Consider the following 12,274-nt stretch of genomic DNA (forward strand, 5'->3'; position numbering starts at 1 on the left):
CGTGTGCTGCCGCTGCTTTCCCTCCAGTCCACTCAGAGGGTCACAGCTCACCCTCTGAATTCCAGACTCAGACAAGGTCGCAAATGTTTTCCTCTCAGAAAGCAGACTCATCGGAGCGATCACTGTGCTTTCTGTTAAACAAAGCATCTCCCCGCAGGTGCCCTCTTGGTTCTCGGGCTACTGTCTGTCATTGGCCGAGAGATTGTGTTGGCTATGGCAACCGTGATGGACCCATTTGTTTGGCCAATGAGAAAGGAACAAAAGCAAAAATGTCAGACCTCAAAATCCATACTTCTCTAAACTGCTTTCATTTTGCAAAGTGGGTGTGTGTGCGGAATGAACTCAACAGGCATGCCACATGGCTAAGTGGAAAAAATGTCTTGATTCTCTTGTACTATTTTTTTTTCTTTCATAACAAAATTAGAGAAAACTTTAGGGTAGAAGAGTGGAAACTTCAGAGCACATTTTGTTTCAGTTAAAATAAGAAAGACTCATATCAGATTCCTGAAATATAGCAATAAAATTGTGGCTTTGTTAATTGGGGAAAAATCCATCTTGTTCCAAACTGGTGTTCCAGTGCACAGGGCGTGAGCTGACATCAGGAGACAGCAGTGAGCATACCTGACCTGCTTGCTTAGGACTAAGAGCAGAGTTCAGCTCGGGTGGCAAATACATGCCAAGTGTGGGCCTGATCTCCCGGATGAGTGGCAGAGACCGGGATGGCAGGAGGCAACTTTTGCAAGCATGTGAAGGGAACATGAGAAATGGAAATTGCCTTCAAATTTGATTTTTTTTTTTTTGCATTGTTTTCACTCTCCAACTAAGGTGCGCCCTGTGCATCACCTTTCTTGCAGGGCAGCCAGGGTAGGCAAGTGGGGACAAATACCATTTTCCACCTGTTCTTGGCTTCCAGGTAGCCTCTGGCCCCACTAGGGACCAATTAAATAGAAGTGTGTTTGACTAGGAGTCCCAAGAGAGACCCAATGAAAGAGGTGCACTTAAAAACACAGGAGTTAGAGGAGTCATTAAATAGATGGAGCCCTGCGGTCTGATTCTCTCCTATGGGGCACAAGGAACTTTCTGGAAGCAGCAGAATACTGCTGACTGTCTCCCTAAGTGGAATTTGTCTTGCTCAAAGGTGGGTCAGGGAAAGAAGGTTGTGTTTTTGTTCTTATTGTATAACTAATGAAAAACGGTACTTTCAGGAAAAAAAAAAAAGGTAGTGTTGTCTGAAACATCAAGCCTTGGGTTGCTTGGCATGGGGGCTGCACTGCCTCTCTGTGTGGAGGGTCAGTGGCTCTGGGGACAGGGCCTGGTACCGGGACAACCATGCTTGGGGGCTGCTGTGGCGCCCAGGCCAAGGCTCTGCGGCTGAAGCTTTCAAACGCAGGACCATAAGTTTCACCTGCAGGCAGGAGAAAGGTTGATTTTATTTTCCATGTTTTGTAAAATTCATTGAAAAGCCTCCAGATGTCCAAAACCTTAAAACCTTAAAAGCTAAACACAAGAGGGGGAGGGGAGGGAGAGCTGTTAAACAGGAAATAAAAACCAAGGTGGAAGCCTACATGGATGCTATGAGCCACACTCCGGGCTGGCCCTGGATTGAGTCCTTGGTCCTTCCCGGGAACGTTTGCCGGGCGCTAAATCTGAGGTACCCCTTTGCTCCATTCAGAGCCAAAAATTGTCCCAGATGCACCTGTTCAGAAAGGCCCCCGGGTGCCCTAGCCCTCCGCAGGGCTGTGGCCAGCAGCATTCTGCCCTGGCCGCACCAGCACGCAGTGGCATCATCTTACCACAGCAGCAGTGACCCTGGGGACGTAGGCGCACTGCCCACGTCACTGTCATGGATCCCCAGCCCGGCTGCGTGGTGGTCACGGGTAACAGTTTCTTTCTCTTGTTCTTGCTTTGTTTTCCCTGGAATGTGCGCTTGCCGGGTCCTGGGGAGAAGGGCTCCGGGAGGGGACAGAGTGGCAGCTGGCGGAGTTATGGGCACTAGTGCAAGCTCCAAGCTTGCTTCCTGCTCTGCCTTGTGAGCCCCTTAGCTAGCCTCCGGGGTTTTCCTGCTTCTGCCCACACTGACTCCAGGTGATTCCTGGGCGGCTTGGGCTCCAAGTATAGTTCAACACCACCAGCCAGGGCTTGTTCTCCCAGGGTCCAGGGCAGGATGGGTACAGCTGGCATTGTTGGGGTTCAGTTTCATAGCAAGGAATGGGGACAGGAGCCCTGTGGTGGACACCCCAGAGAAGCACAGGACTTGAAGCAAGCACAGCTGTCCCCAGGTGCCACCCTAGCCGCCTGCATCTTGCCTGTGCCACAGCTGTCTCTCAAGGACTGGATCTTCACATAGCTTCTGCTGTAGACACACCTGGCACACTTTCCCTTCCTGAAAATTGGGTTAAAAGAAGGAAAGCTGGACAGCGTTTGTTGCGGGTGAAGCACAGGTCTGGCAGTGCCATTGTGCCTCACAAGATGGCATGGGTCTCTGTCTCAGCCTTCCCAGGCCCCTGGGCTGCTGGCAGATGCTGCCCCACCTGGCAATGCCACATGCCCCCCAACTGTAGCCTCCCTTCCCTAGACTTGCTCAGAGCTCCTGGGAGCAGCCTCTGGGTGTAACTGGAATTGGTGGTGGACAGATAGGGGAGCAAGGACTCTGACAATCTTCTACGGTGACTGGTACCAGTGATGAGAGAGAGAGAGAGAGAGAGCAAAAGCTTGCACTGTGTCCTGGGCATCCAGGGATCCCAGGAGATGGACTTCCCCAGCTCCACTCAAGGTTGGCCTCTTGAGGTCCCAAAGCAGGAAGCTTTGGCTCCTGCAAATCAGGCATGGCATACCTGTACCTGCTGGGCCCAGCACGATGGCTCAGTGGCTAAATCCTCATCTTGCAAGCGCCAGGATCCCATGTGTGTGCTAGTTCATGTCCCAGCAACTCTACTTCCCATCCAGCTTGTGGCCTGGGAAAGTAGGGATGGCCCAAAGCCTTAGGACACTGTACCCGCTTGAGAGGCCAAAATCAGCTCAGCTCCAGCCATTGCAGCTACTCAAGGAGTAAACCAGTGAATGGTCTTTTTTTCTGCCTCTCCTTTTCTCTGCAGATCTGCCTTTCCAATAAAAATAAATAAATATTTCTTAAAATCCTGCTGACAGGTGCTTTTCCTGATCTGAAACAGAGAGGAAAGAGAGAGCTCTCATCTACTGGGTCACACTCCCAAATGCCCACAGTGGCCAGGGCTGGGGGCAAAGCCGAGAGCCAGAAACTTAACCCAAGTCTCCAACATGAGTGCCAAGAGCCCAACTCCATGAGCCATCTTCTGCCACCTGCCAAGGTACACACGAGCAGGAAGCTGAAACCAAGTGCAGGCATGGGAGGAGATGCTCTGATGTGGGCTGGGCACACCAGCAAGTGGCTTCTTAATCACACACCTGACACCTGCCCTATGGTTTTCATTTTAATGTTTAAACCCACACTCCATTTTACTCACTTTCCAGTAGATTGTCTTAGGTGTGTGGGGGGGGGGTGCCTATGGGTGTGTGCGCCTGCCCCAGCACCTTTGCAGGGAAGGCTCTCACTGTCTCCTCCACTGCGTGGCTTTTGCACATCTGTCAACGAACAACAGAGCACGTTCCTCCCATGGGAGCAGTGCTGGTTCTGACACCTGCCTTCCAGTCCGACCTGTGTGCACACGTTTCTCTGCCCCTCCCGAGAAGCCGCTCGCATCACTCCCAGCCTGGGGACCTTGCAGGAATTGCCTGCCTTGATGATCAGGGTAGCTGCAAGGGATCTAGGCAGAGGCATAGCACAGCTTGGTTTGAGCCACCTTTGTTGACTTTGGTTTCAGGTTTTGGGCCCTTCCGGCAGCACCTGGTGAATGCCAGCTGGGAAGCGGTGAAGGTAAGTAAGTCTTTAACCCTGACTTGGAGAGCCACTTGAAGGCATTCGGGCATCCTCAAAGCCGACGAGCCTCCCACATCCACTGCATCTTATGCCGTGTTATGGTTGGACAGTGCTTTCCTGCTTCTTTGGACAGTCTGTTTTTGTTGCTAAAAAGAGATTTATTGGGCCCGGCATGATAACGTAGCAGTCAAAACCCTCATCTTGAACACACCAGGATCCCATATGTGCGCTGGTTCTAATCCCGGCAGCTCCACTTCCCATCCAGCTCCCTGCTTGTGGCCTGGGAAAGCAGTCCAGGTTGACCAAAGCCTTGGGACCCTGCACCCACGTGGGAGACCCAGAAGAGGCTCCTGGATTCGGATTGGCTCAGCTCCAGTCATTGCGGCTGCTTGGAGAGTGAACCATCAGACAGAAGATCTTCCTCTCTGTCTCTACTCCTCTTTGTATATCTTCCTTTCCAATAAAAATAAATAAAAGAGGCTTATTTTTATTTATTTTTATTGGAAAGGCAGATTTATGGAAAGAAGGAGAGATAGAGAAAAAGATCTTCCATCTGCTGATTTATTTCCCAAATGGCTGCAATGGTTGGAACTCAGTCAATCTGAAGCCAGGAACCAGGAGCTTCTTCTGAGTCTCCCACTTGGGTGCAGGTTCCCAAGGCTTTGGGCCATCCTCTACTGCTTTCCCAGGAAGAAGCTCACTTTGGGCAGGTTGGGCATTGATCCCATGGTGTCTCAGCCCACCCCACTCCTCTGCCCCCTCCTGCACCCACTTTTGGGCAGCTCCGACTCTTCAGCTCCTTGTCTCAAAGATAAAGCCCAAACCTGGCTAACCACATGATCCAAAGATTCCTCCAACTCCTGCTCCCATCTGCCCATGTGCAGGGCTCCTGTGGTACTGTCAGTGTGTGGGGGGTTCTCACTGGAATACCTGGGGGCACCCTAGCCAGCCAGAATGCAGCGAGGAGCCCGGCATGCTTAATGTCCTGTCACACCAAGTTCCCAATGGCTTCAGGCTCCACCCTCTCCCCCACCTCCCAGCTTCGTCCTAGCTCAACCCATCCTTCTGTCGAACCCACCCATGCCCCTCTGCAGACACGCCCTTCCTGAGGCCACCACTTCCCCACCTTCTGGAGACAGGTGCAGCTGCATGTGTGGGCACCTGGCCCTCTAGATGGCCTCTTACCAGCCGGTGAACTCAGCAAAGGCAGGGGTCCAGCCTGCAGAAGACACCTTGGAGAGGACCCCCAGAGCGGCAAGGTGTCTGCTTCTTTCCACAGGAGCTCTCCAAGCTGGGCCTGGGTGGTGACTTGGGAGTGGAGCTGCGGACTCTTGAGCTGCCCGTGGACTACAGGGAGGTCAGGAAGAGGGTCGCTGGGATCTGGGAAGACCTACGACCGCAAGTGAGTAATGGCTGCAGAGGCGGTGGGGCCAGATGAAAGCGCAGGCGGGGCTGGTGCTGGGGTGGATGGCCACAGTGTACCCTGCGCACACTGAGAGGTCTCCACGGATGGCGAGTGGCTCTGGGTCTGTCTGTAAAAGTTGAAGCTGAAATGTGGAATAGCTCTTAAGAGAAACTATGGGGAGAGAGGAAGAAAACGAAAGTGCTATTTTCAGCCAGGAGAGATAGGCCCCATCCACGTCCATATGACAGGTGGCTGGGGAGGTACAACACAGGGCAAGGACGTCCCAGGTCCAGGGAATAACTGGGAGTGTGGCCCAGTGGGCATGGAGGGAGCCCATCATCCCCAGCCAAATCATTCCTTTTTTTTTTTTTTTAAGATATATTTATTTTCATTTGAAAGGCAGATTTTACAGAGATAGAAAGAGATGACCCTCCATCCATTGATTCACTCCCCAAATGACCACAATCGCCAGAGCTGAGCTGATCTGAAGCCAGGAGCCACGTACTTCCTTCATGTCTCCCATGTGAATGCAGGGCACAAGAACTAGAGCCATCCTCTGTTGCTTTTCAAGGCCACAAGCAGAGTTGGAACAGAGGTGAAGCAACCAGCACATGAGCCAGTGCCCACATGGGACGCCAGCACCACAGGCTGCAGGATTAGCCACCACACCGGCTCCACTGAGATCTGATTACTAAAATACACTAATCCAGCAAAACCAAAATGAAACAAAAATCAAAACAATCACCAATTAACAGCACGAACAAAACAAACCCGGCCAGACTGTTAAAAGAGGATGCCCCAAGGGTTTGGGTAAAATAGCAGTTGTTTTTGAAAAAAAGGAACAGTAGTCGGCTCAGCTAGATTTCAACCAGATTTTTCTTGGACTATTATCAACTTCCTTTATGACAATTTTCTACAAAAGATTGCCCTGATGCACTAGGCTTCTCTTAGGAGCGCCTCAGGGGCCAGCCTGCCAGTCCCTCACCTTCTGGAAAGCAGACTGCCCTGGCCCTTGGGAGGTTTTGAAAGGCTGACATGGAAACAATGTCAGCGCAGTGTGGGTCTCCTGGTTGCTGAGATGCCCCACTGCTTCCTGCCACTAGGGGACCGTCACGTACTTTGCACCCCCTACACCTTGGCCCTCCTACGCACCTGGGGGACACAGCGGCCTGGGTGTCCTGCAATCTCCAAACGGTCGTGTGTGTCCACACAGCTCGCTGTGCACGTGGGCATGGATGCCTCCACCAAGGTGATCATTCTGGAACAGTGCGGCAAGAATCGCGGCTACTGGGATGCGGACGTGCGGGGCTTCCGGCCGGAGGATGGCATGTGCCTCCCAGGTGGTCCGGAGGTGATGGAGTCTGTGGTCAGCATGAAGGCGGCCTGCAAACACATCGCCCTGGAGGGTGTCGACGTGGCCTTTTCCCGAGATGCGGGCAGGTGCAGCGTGAGGCTGCTGGGGTCGGGTGGACACTGCACTGCCCCTTATGCTGACATGTCCTGGAGATGGGAGGGGGCTCTGAGAAGTGACACGAAGTTCCTTGTGGTTGCAGGTACATCTGTGACTACGCCTACTATCTGTCCCTGTATCTGGGAAACCGCTGCGCGGTGTTGGTCCACGTGCCACCCTTGTCGCGCTGTCTCTCTGCCCACCTGCTGGGAGAAGCCTTACAGGTTATTGCCCGGGCACTGTTGGAGCAGAGCTCCACAGCCCGTGCCCAGGGCCTGGCTGGCAGAACACACGGCCACATGGATTCTGACCATGGAGAATGGCCGGGTGAGTCTTCTTTAGACAAAACGCAGCCCTTCAGCCCTGGGGGAGTTCGCCCGTGGTTTGCTAGAGGGAGAGGAGTACTTGGTGATAGTTTTCAGGATGATAGAGTAAAAGAAATCTCATTCATTTTTTTCCTTCTAAACAGCTGTGTAATGGGTCCGTGTGGTCTGTCCTGGCAGAGGCCATGAACACACGGGTGTGGCCATGCCATGTGGCACGGTGCCAGCCTCCGGGTTTGCAGCTCCAGCTCTGGAGCCAGTGTCGCCAGCATCTGCCCTTTTCTACTCCTTTAACCCATTCTTAGGTGTGTTGTTTAGTATGTTGCGGGCAATGACCATCACCACCCATCCCTAGAATTTTCTTACTATCCCAAACCGAAGTGCTGGGTTGGTTACGCAGCATATAGCATCCCATACAGGCGCCGGTTTGTGTCCCGGCTGCTCTGCTTCCCATCCAGCTCCCTGCTTGTGGCCTGGGGAAGCAGTGGAGGGTGACCCAAAGCCTTGGGACCCTGTATCCATGGGGGAGACCCGGAAGAGGCTTGGATCATCTCAGTTCCACTGTTGTGGCCATTTGGGGTGTGAACCAGCAGAGAGCTCTTTCTTTTGCTGTCTCTTCTCTCCATACATCTGCCTTTTCAATCAAAATAATTTTTTTTTTTTTAAGGTTTAGGTATTTAGCTACAGACAGTAGGAGAGACAGATCTTTTATCAATTGGTTTACTCCCTAAATGGCTACATTGGCCAAAGCCAGCAGGTTTTTGTTGCTTTTGGGGGGGGGGTTTCCCATGTGGTACAGGAGCCCACATACTTGGGCCATCTTCCACTTCTTAGGTGCATTAGCAAGGAGCTAGATCGGAAGTGGGACTCAAACTGGAGTCCACCTGCTGGCATTGCAGGTGGTGTGAGTCACTATGCCACACTGGGCCTGATCTCTAATAAAAACCAGACTCTCCTTGCTTCCTCTTTGTTCCATCTTCGACACTGTACTGGGTATTGGGCCAAGCTGCTCTTAGCAAAGCCCTATGCATCCAGTGTGTTCTGGTGTGTATATGTGCAAACACCTCTGCAAGACCTCCTGGAGACATAATTTTTATGAGAAAGTGAAGGCAGTGAACTCTGGGAAATGTCTTCTGACGTCGCAGTGCTCACAATGGCCACTTACAGCATCATCGCATCGGACACCCCGTAGCTACTGTGACTCAACCCCTACAAGGGAAGCCTTTGCAACTCATGGCCAAGGAGGCAGGCGGGCCCCGCTGGCTTCCTCGCTAGACCTCTGCACACGTGGGCACTTGGAAGGGACTGTGCAAGATTTCCTTGGATCCTTTGACATTGAATCAAAGTCACGGTGACAGGGTAACGTGTGGTTGTGAGCGCGCCTTGGGACAGGCAGCTGTTGCCCAGAGCTCCCCAGCCTCCCAATTCCAACTCAGCATCCACAGCACAGGCATGCAGCCACCTCCTCAGGCCTGGCACCACGCACACAGCAGGTGCATCGCCGCCTTCCTCTCTGGATCAACTCTCCCTGACTCCCCTTTCTGGGGCCCAGTCACACTCCGGTGCCTGGAGGCCGGTCCCTGCCCTCCATGTCACAGGGCTGGGGGCAGACAGATGACACCTCTCAGAATGTTTGAAAATCACAGCTTCAGGCGTGTGTGACCAATTTGCTCATCTTTCTCGCAGACATAAGGAGCCCTTCCTTTGCAGGATGGGTGCAAACACCCAAGGAGACATTGGACAGGAGGCCTCTGGCAACATCAGAACATGACAGAGGCCACACCTCTTGGTGGGGACTCTGACATAAACAAACGCAGCCCAGGGGACCTAACACCCAGGGGAGAGGTCCCCAGCAGAAGACGCAAGCAGCCTGAGGCCTGGCCAGGGCCATGTTGCACTTGGTGGTCTCAGAAATGGTGCTTCCATTTATCTTGTACCCTAGGAAGGTCTCCTCCCCGCCAGGCACTTAGTGACAACAAAGACTAAAAACCCTGGGGCCACACCCAGCTGGGGGAGGGGGGGTCTTAAAAGGCTGCAGAGGCAGAGAGCTTCCTTTTGCTGGTTTACTCCCCTTTAATCTCTACAGGAAGCCTGGAGCAGCGGGCCATCCAGGGATCCCACATGGATGGGAGCAACAGTTCCTCCAACTGTCAAGGCTGCTTCTCCGGGTCTGCTTGCTTAATTAAGAGGAGGCTGGGAACCTCCCCCCACCCGAGTGCACAGCCCCACGGGAGGTGAACAGTTGCCTGGGACATTTCTCATGCCCAGGCCTTCTGCCTCCAGGGCTCCAATGGTCCAGAGCCTGACTTGGCTTAGGAGTATAATCTTCCAGGGGTAAAATTCAGGCAGACGTGGGGGCTGGGCATCTTCCAGCCATGTGTAGTTCTCTCCCCGCCCTGCCCCCTCCCTAGGGAATGCTGTGTGGGTGGCAGGGTCCTTGAGCCCCACAGGAGAGGCGGCAGCACAGTGCACAGCCTGCAGTATGTGTCACCCTGGGGTGCTTGGCTCAGTGCCCTGCGGGGTGCGTGTTAGCTGGGACTCTCTCTCCCTGCAGATGTGAAGAGCTGATGTCCTCTGCATGGGCAACCCAGACCAAGTTGTGTTGGCCCGGCTTGTCAGTTGAAGACATAGGAAGGCCGACAAGCATCAGTTTTTCTGTCTTGCTCTTCCAGCTGATGCAAGGAGATGACACGACTTAGTTTCTCTATCTTGGCACGGGGACATGGTTCAGCTCAGAAATAGAAGTGCTTTCCCCAGGGCACATGATGGAGCAAGGGGCCAGAGGCACAGGTGCAGGGGAAGCTTCCAGAAAATGGCGGGACAAAACCAACAGACAGAAGATGCATACAGAATTCCTTTATTTAACTTAAACCATGTAATATTTTTTAACTACTAGAAAAAAGCAGAGTAAGAGAAACTAAAGTTGCCTTAGCTTCAGCCATTCAAAATAGACAAAAGTTTTTTTTTATTGTTTTTGTTTTTTTTCTGTAATGTAAAGAATTCAGAGTATATTGTGATAACAGGAGTAAATTCTTATAATAACAGAACATACAAAAACATTTTGAAATTTTTTTTCCCTCTACTTATTTCATATAAAGAGAGTTTTTTTTTTTTTAAAGGAATAACATACACAGAAATTCATGTTATAAATTGGCCAGGTTATTACCTTTTTTTAATTTTTTTTAAACTTTTTCTAAAAAACCTTTTTGTAACAAGAAAACTCAGAAAATGCATTATTTGTGATGCATCCATTCCATCGTGCCTTCTAGTTTGATTATTTATTTTTTTAGCCCAGAGGTAGACAAACTCTGGCGAACCTCTCCCCTCCAGCGTACTGGCTTACACAGCAGACAGGTGACCAGGCACCTGGTCCACCGGGCACGTGTCCATGCAATGCCAAACAGCCACACGAAAAAGTGAAAATAAACAAAACAAAAAACAAAAATGCTTTCTGGACCTATCTTCTGGGTAGTGCAAAAAATATATATATATGATAATAAAAAATAAGAAATAAAAAAAAAATTCAAGCGTCTCCACCAACGAGGGAGACTCAGCCAGCCATGCACTGGCGCCAGAGGCAATGGAGTTGGACGTTTCTGTAGTGTGTTGGAGTTTCAAGCCCAGCTGACGGCATTGGCGTACCTTCGGTGTTCCAGCTTAGCACACAGAGCTCGCCCTCGCCACAACAGGGTGTTCACAGTGGTCTGAGGCGCGTGTGCCAGGAGCACCCGTCCTTCCCGCGACCCGTGTGTGTGTGTGTGTGTGTGTGTGTATGTGTATTTGTGTGTGTTTGTGTGTGTGCGTGCGTGCGTGCACTGAGATGGCTGTGAAAGCCACGGCCATGGCCCAGCAACCTGCCCCTAGGCTGCGCAGTGCCATGGCTGGGTGGCGACACCTCTGCTGTCCCATGGCCCGTGAGGTTCCTCCCAGAGGAAGCAGCTACAATCCAAACGGGAGTGGCCAGGAAAAGATGACAGAGATCCTGAAAACACACGGCTGTTTTTTAAAATCACCATCATTTCTTTGTTCTCAAATAGGGCACAAAGCATGAGGGGAAGGAGGTGGGACTGTGGCTCGGGTCGGGGACTAATCCTCTTTTTGGCATGTCATAAAGCTAGCTAGCCAACAGGTGTCCTAAAAAATGGATCACGAACACGTCTTTGCACACACGGAGAAAAAAAAAGTGTCTTTAAATTATTCTCGGCAATTACAAACTACGAACTTTTTTTTTATAAAATTATTCTATGTTCTTACAAAAATGCAATGAAAACATTTAATTAGTTCTTGTAAACCAGATCTTCGTCAACTGACTACCCGTAATCTACTGGACTTCAGAGTCCTATTGAAGACGCTAATGAGTGACTAATGGAGACGGCGTTTACCAGGAAGATGGGACACACACACACTGGACATTAACACGCGAGTGCTCGAAATACAACAAAACCCTAACCTAATGGCACGCCCCAAGAACCGACACCCCCACTGACAGGTGTGATGAACTTGAGTTCTTGAATGACTTGAACCTGACGCGACTGCGTGCTAAGGTTCCAGAACAGAGCTTTGCTGTGGAAACCAAACAGCCACAGAGGGCTGTGGAGCCTCAAAGTGGGCAGACACCTTCATGTCCGAGACGTCACATGACTTCTTCCAAGCCCTGGTCCTTCACTTGTTGATGGCCTCACGGGTGGCTCCCGCTGTCCGGTCCTCCGGCATCAGGGAGCAGCCATGTCTGTGTCCGACTAGGGACCCTTGCGGCCCGTTCAAGGCCTGTAACTTCAGCATCTCTGGCAGCAGAGGTTCGGCAACACCACATCCTCTCTCCAAGCTCTCCTTCGTGCCACCTTCTGCTTCTGGGCAGAGTAAAAAGTCTGACTTTGATCACTGGGACTTCAGGAGTGGGTCTTGGGTCCACGCCTCCCAAGGCTGCTTAGCCCAGGAAAAGACACACAAATGGAGCATCTGCCAAGGACCCACACCCAATTCCTGGCGGTTCTGAGCATCCCCTGGAGCCTCCTGTCAGCTGCAGGGGGGCAGGCTAGCAAGGGAGTTGCCTCCCGCACCCAGCCCCCTCAGAGGACCCAAGGGAGCAATGGGCTCTGGGTGACCTCACCACCCAGAGAGGCATCAAATTAGCCTAGAATCTGGTGCCAGGCGTGGCTCGTCCATCCGATACCCCAAGTAAAACAGGGCACGGTGCACCA

At 51.9% G+C, this 12,274-nt stretch overlaps 1 protein-coding gene across 1 annotated transcript; it reads left to right on the forward strand.

Moving 5' to 3' along the window:
• Positions 1 to 1,843: 1,843 nt before the first annotated feature.
• Positions 1,844 to 7,428, forward strand: PGPEP1L (pyroglutamyl-peptidase I like). The gene is made up of 6 exons (XM_040969870.1): positions 1,844 to 1,877; positions 3,840 to 3,892; positions 5,175 to 5,297; positions 6,514 to 6,740; positions 6,854 to 7,077; positions 7,379 to 7,428. The coding sequence occupies exons 1-6, from the start codon at positions 1,844 to 1,846 to the stop codon at positions 7,426 to 7,428; spliced, it is 711 nt and encodes a 236-aa protein (XP_040825804.1).
• Positions 7,429 to 12,274: the final 4,846 nt, after the last annotated feature.

Source organism: Ochotona curzoniae, unplaced genomic scaffold (assembly GCF_017591425.1).
Source record: "Ochotona curzoniae isolate NIBS_2020 unplaced genomic scaffold, NIBS_Ocur_1.0 scaffold_4701, whole genome shotgun sequence".
NCBI lineage: Eukaryota > Metazoa > Chordata > Mammalia > Lagomorpha > Ochotonidae > Ochotona > Ochotona curzoniae.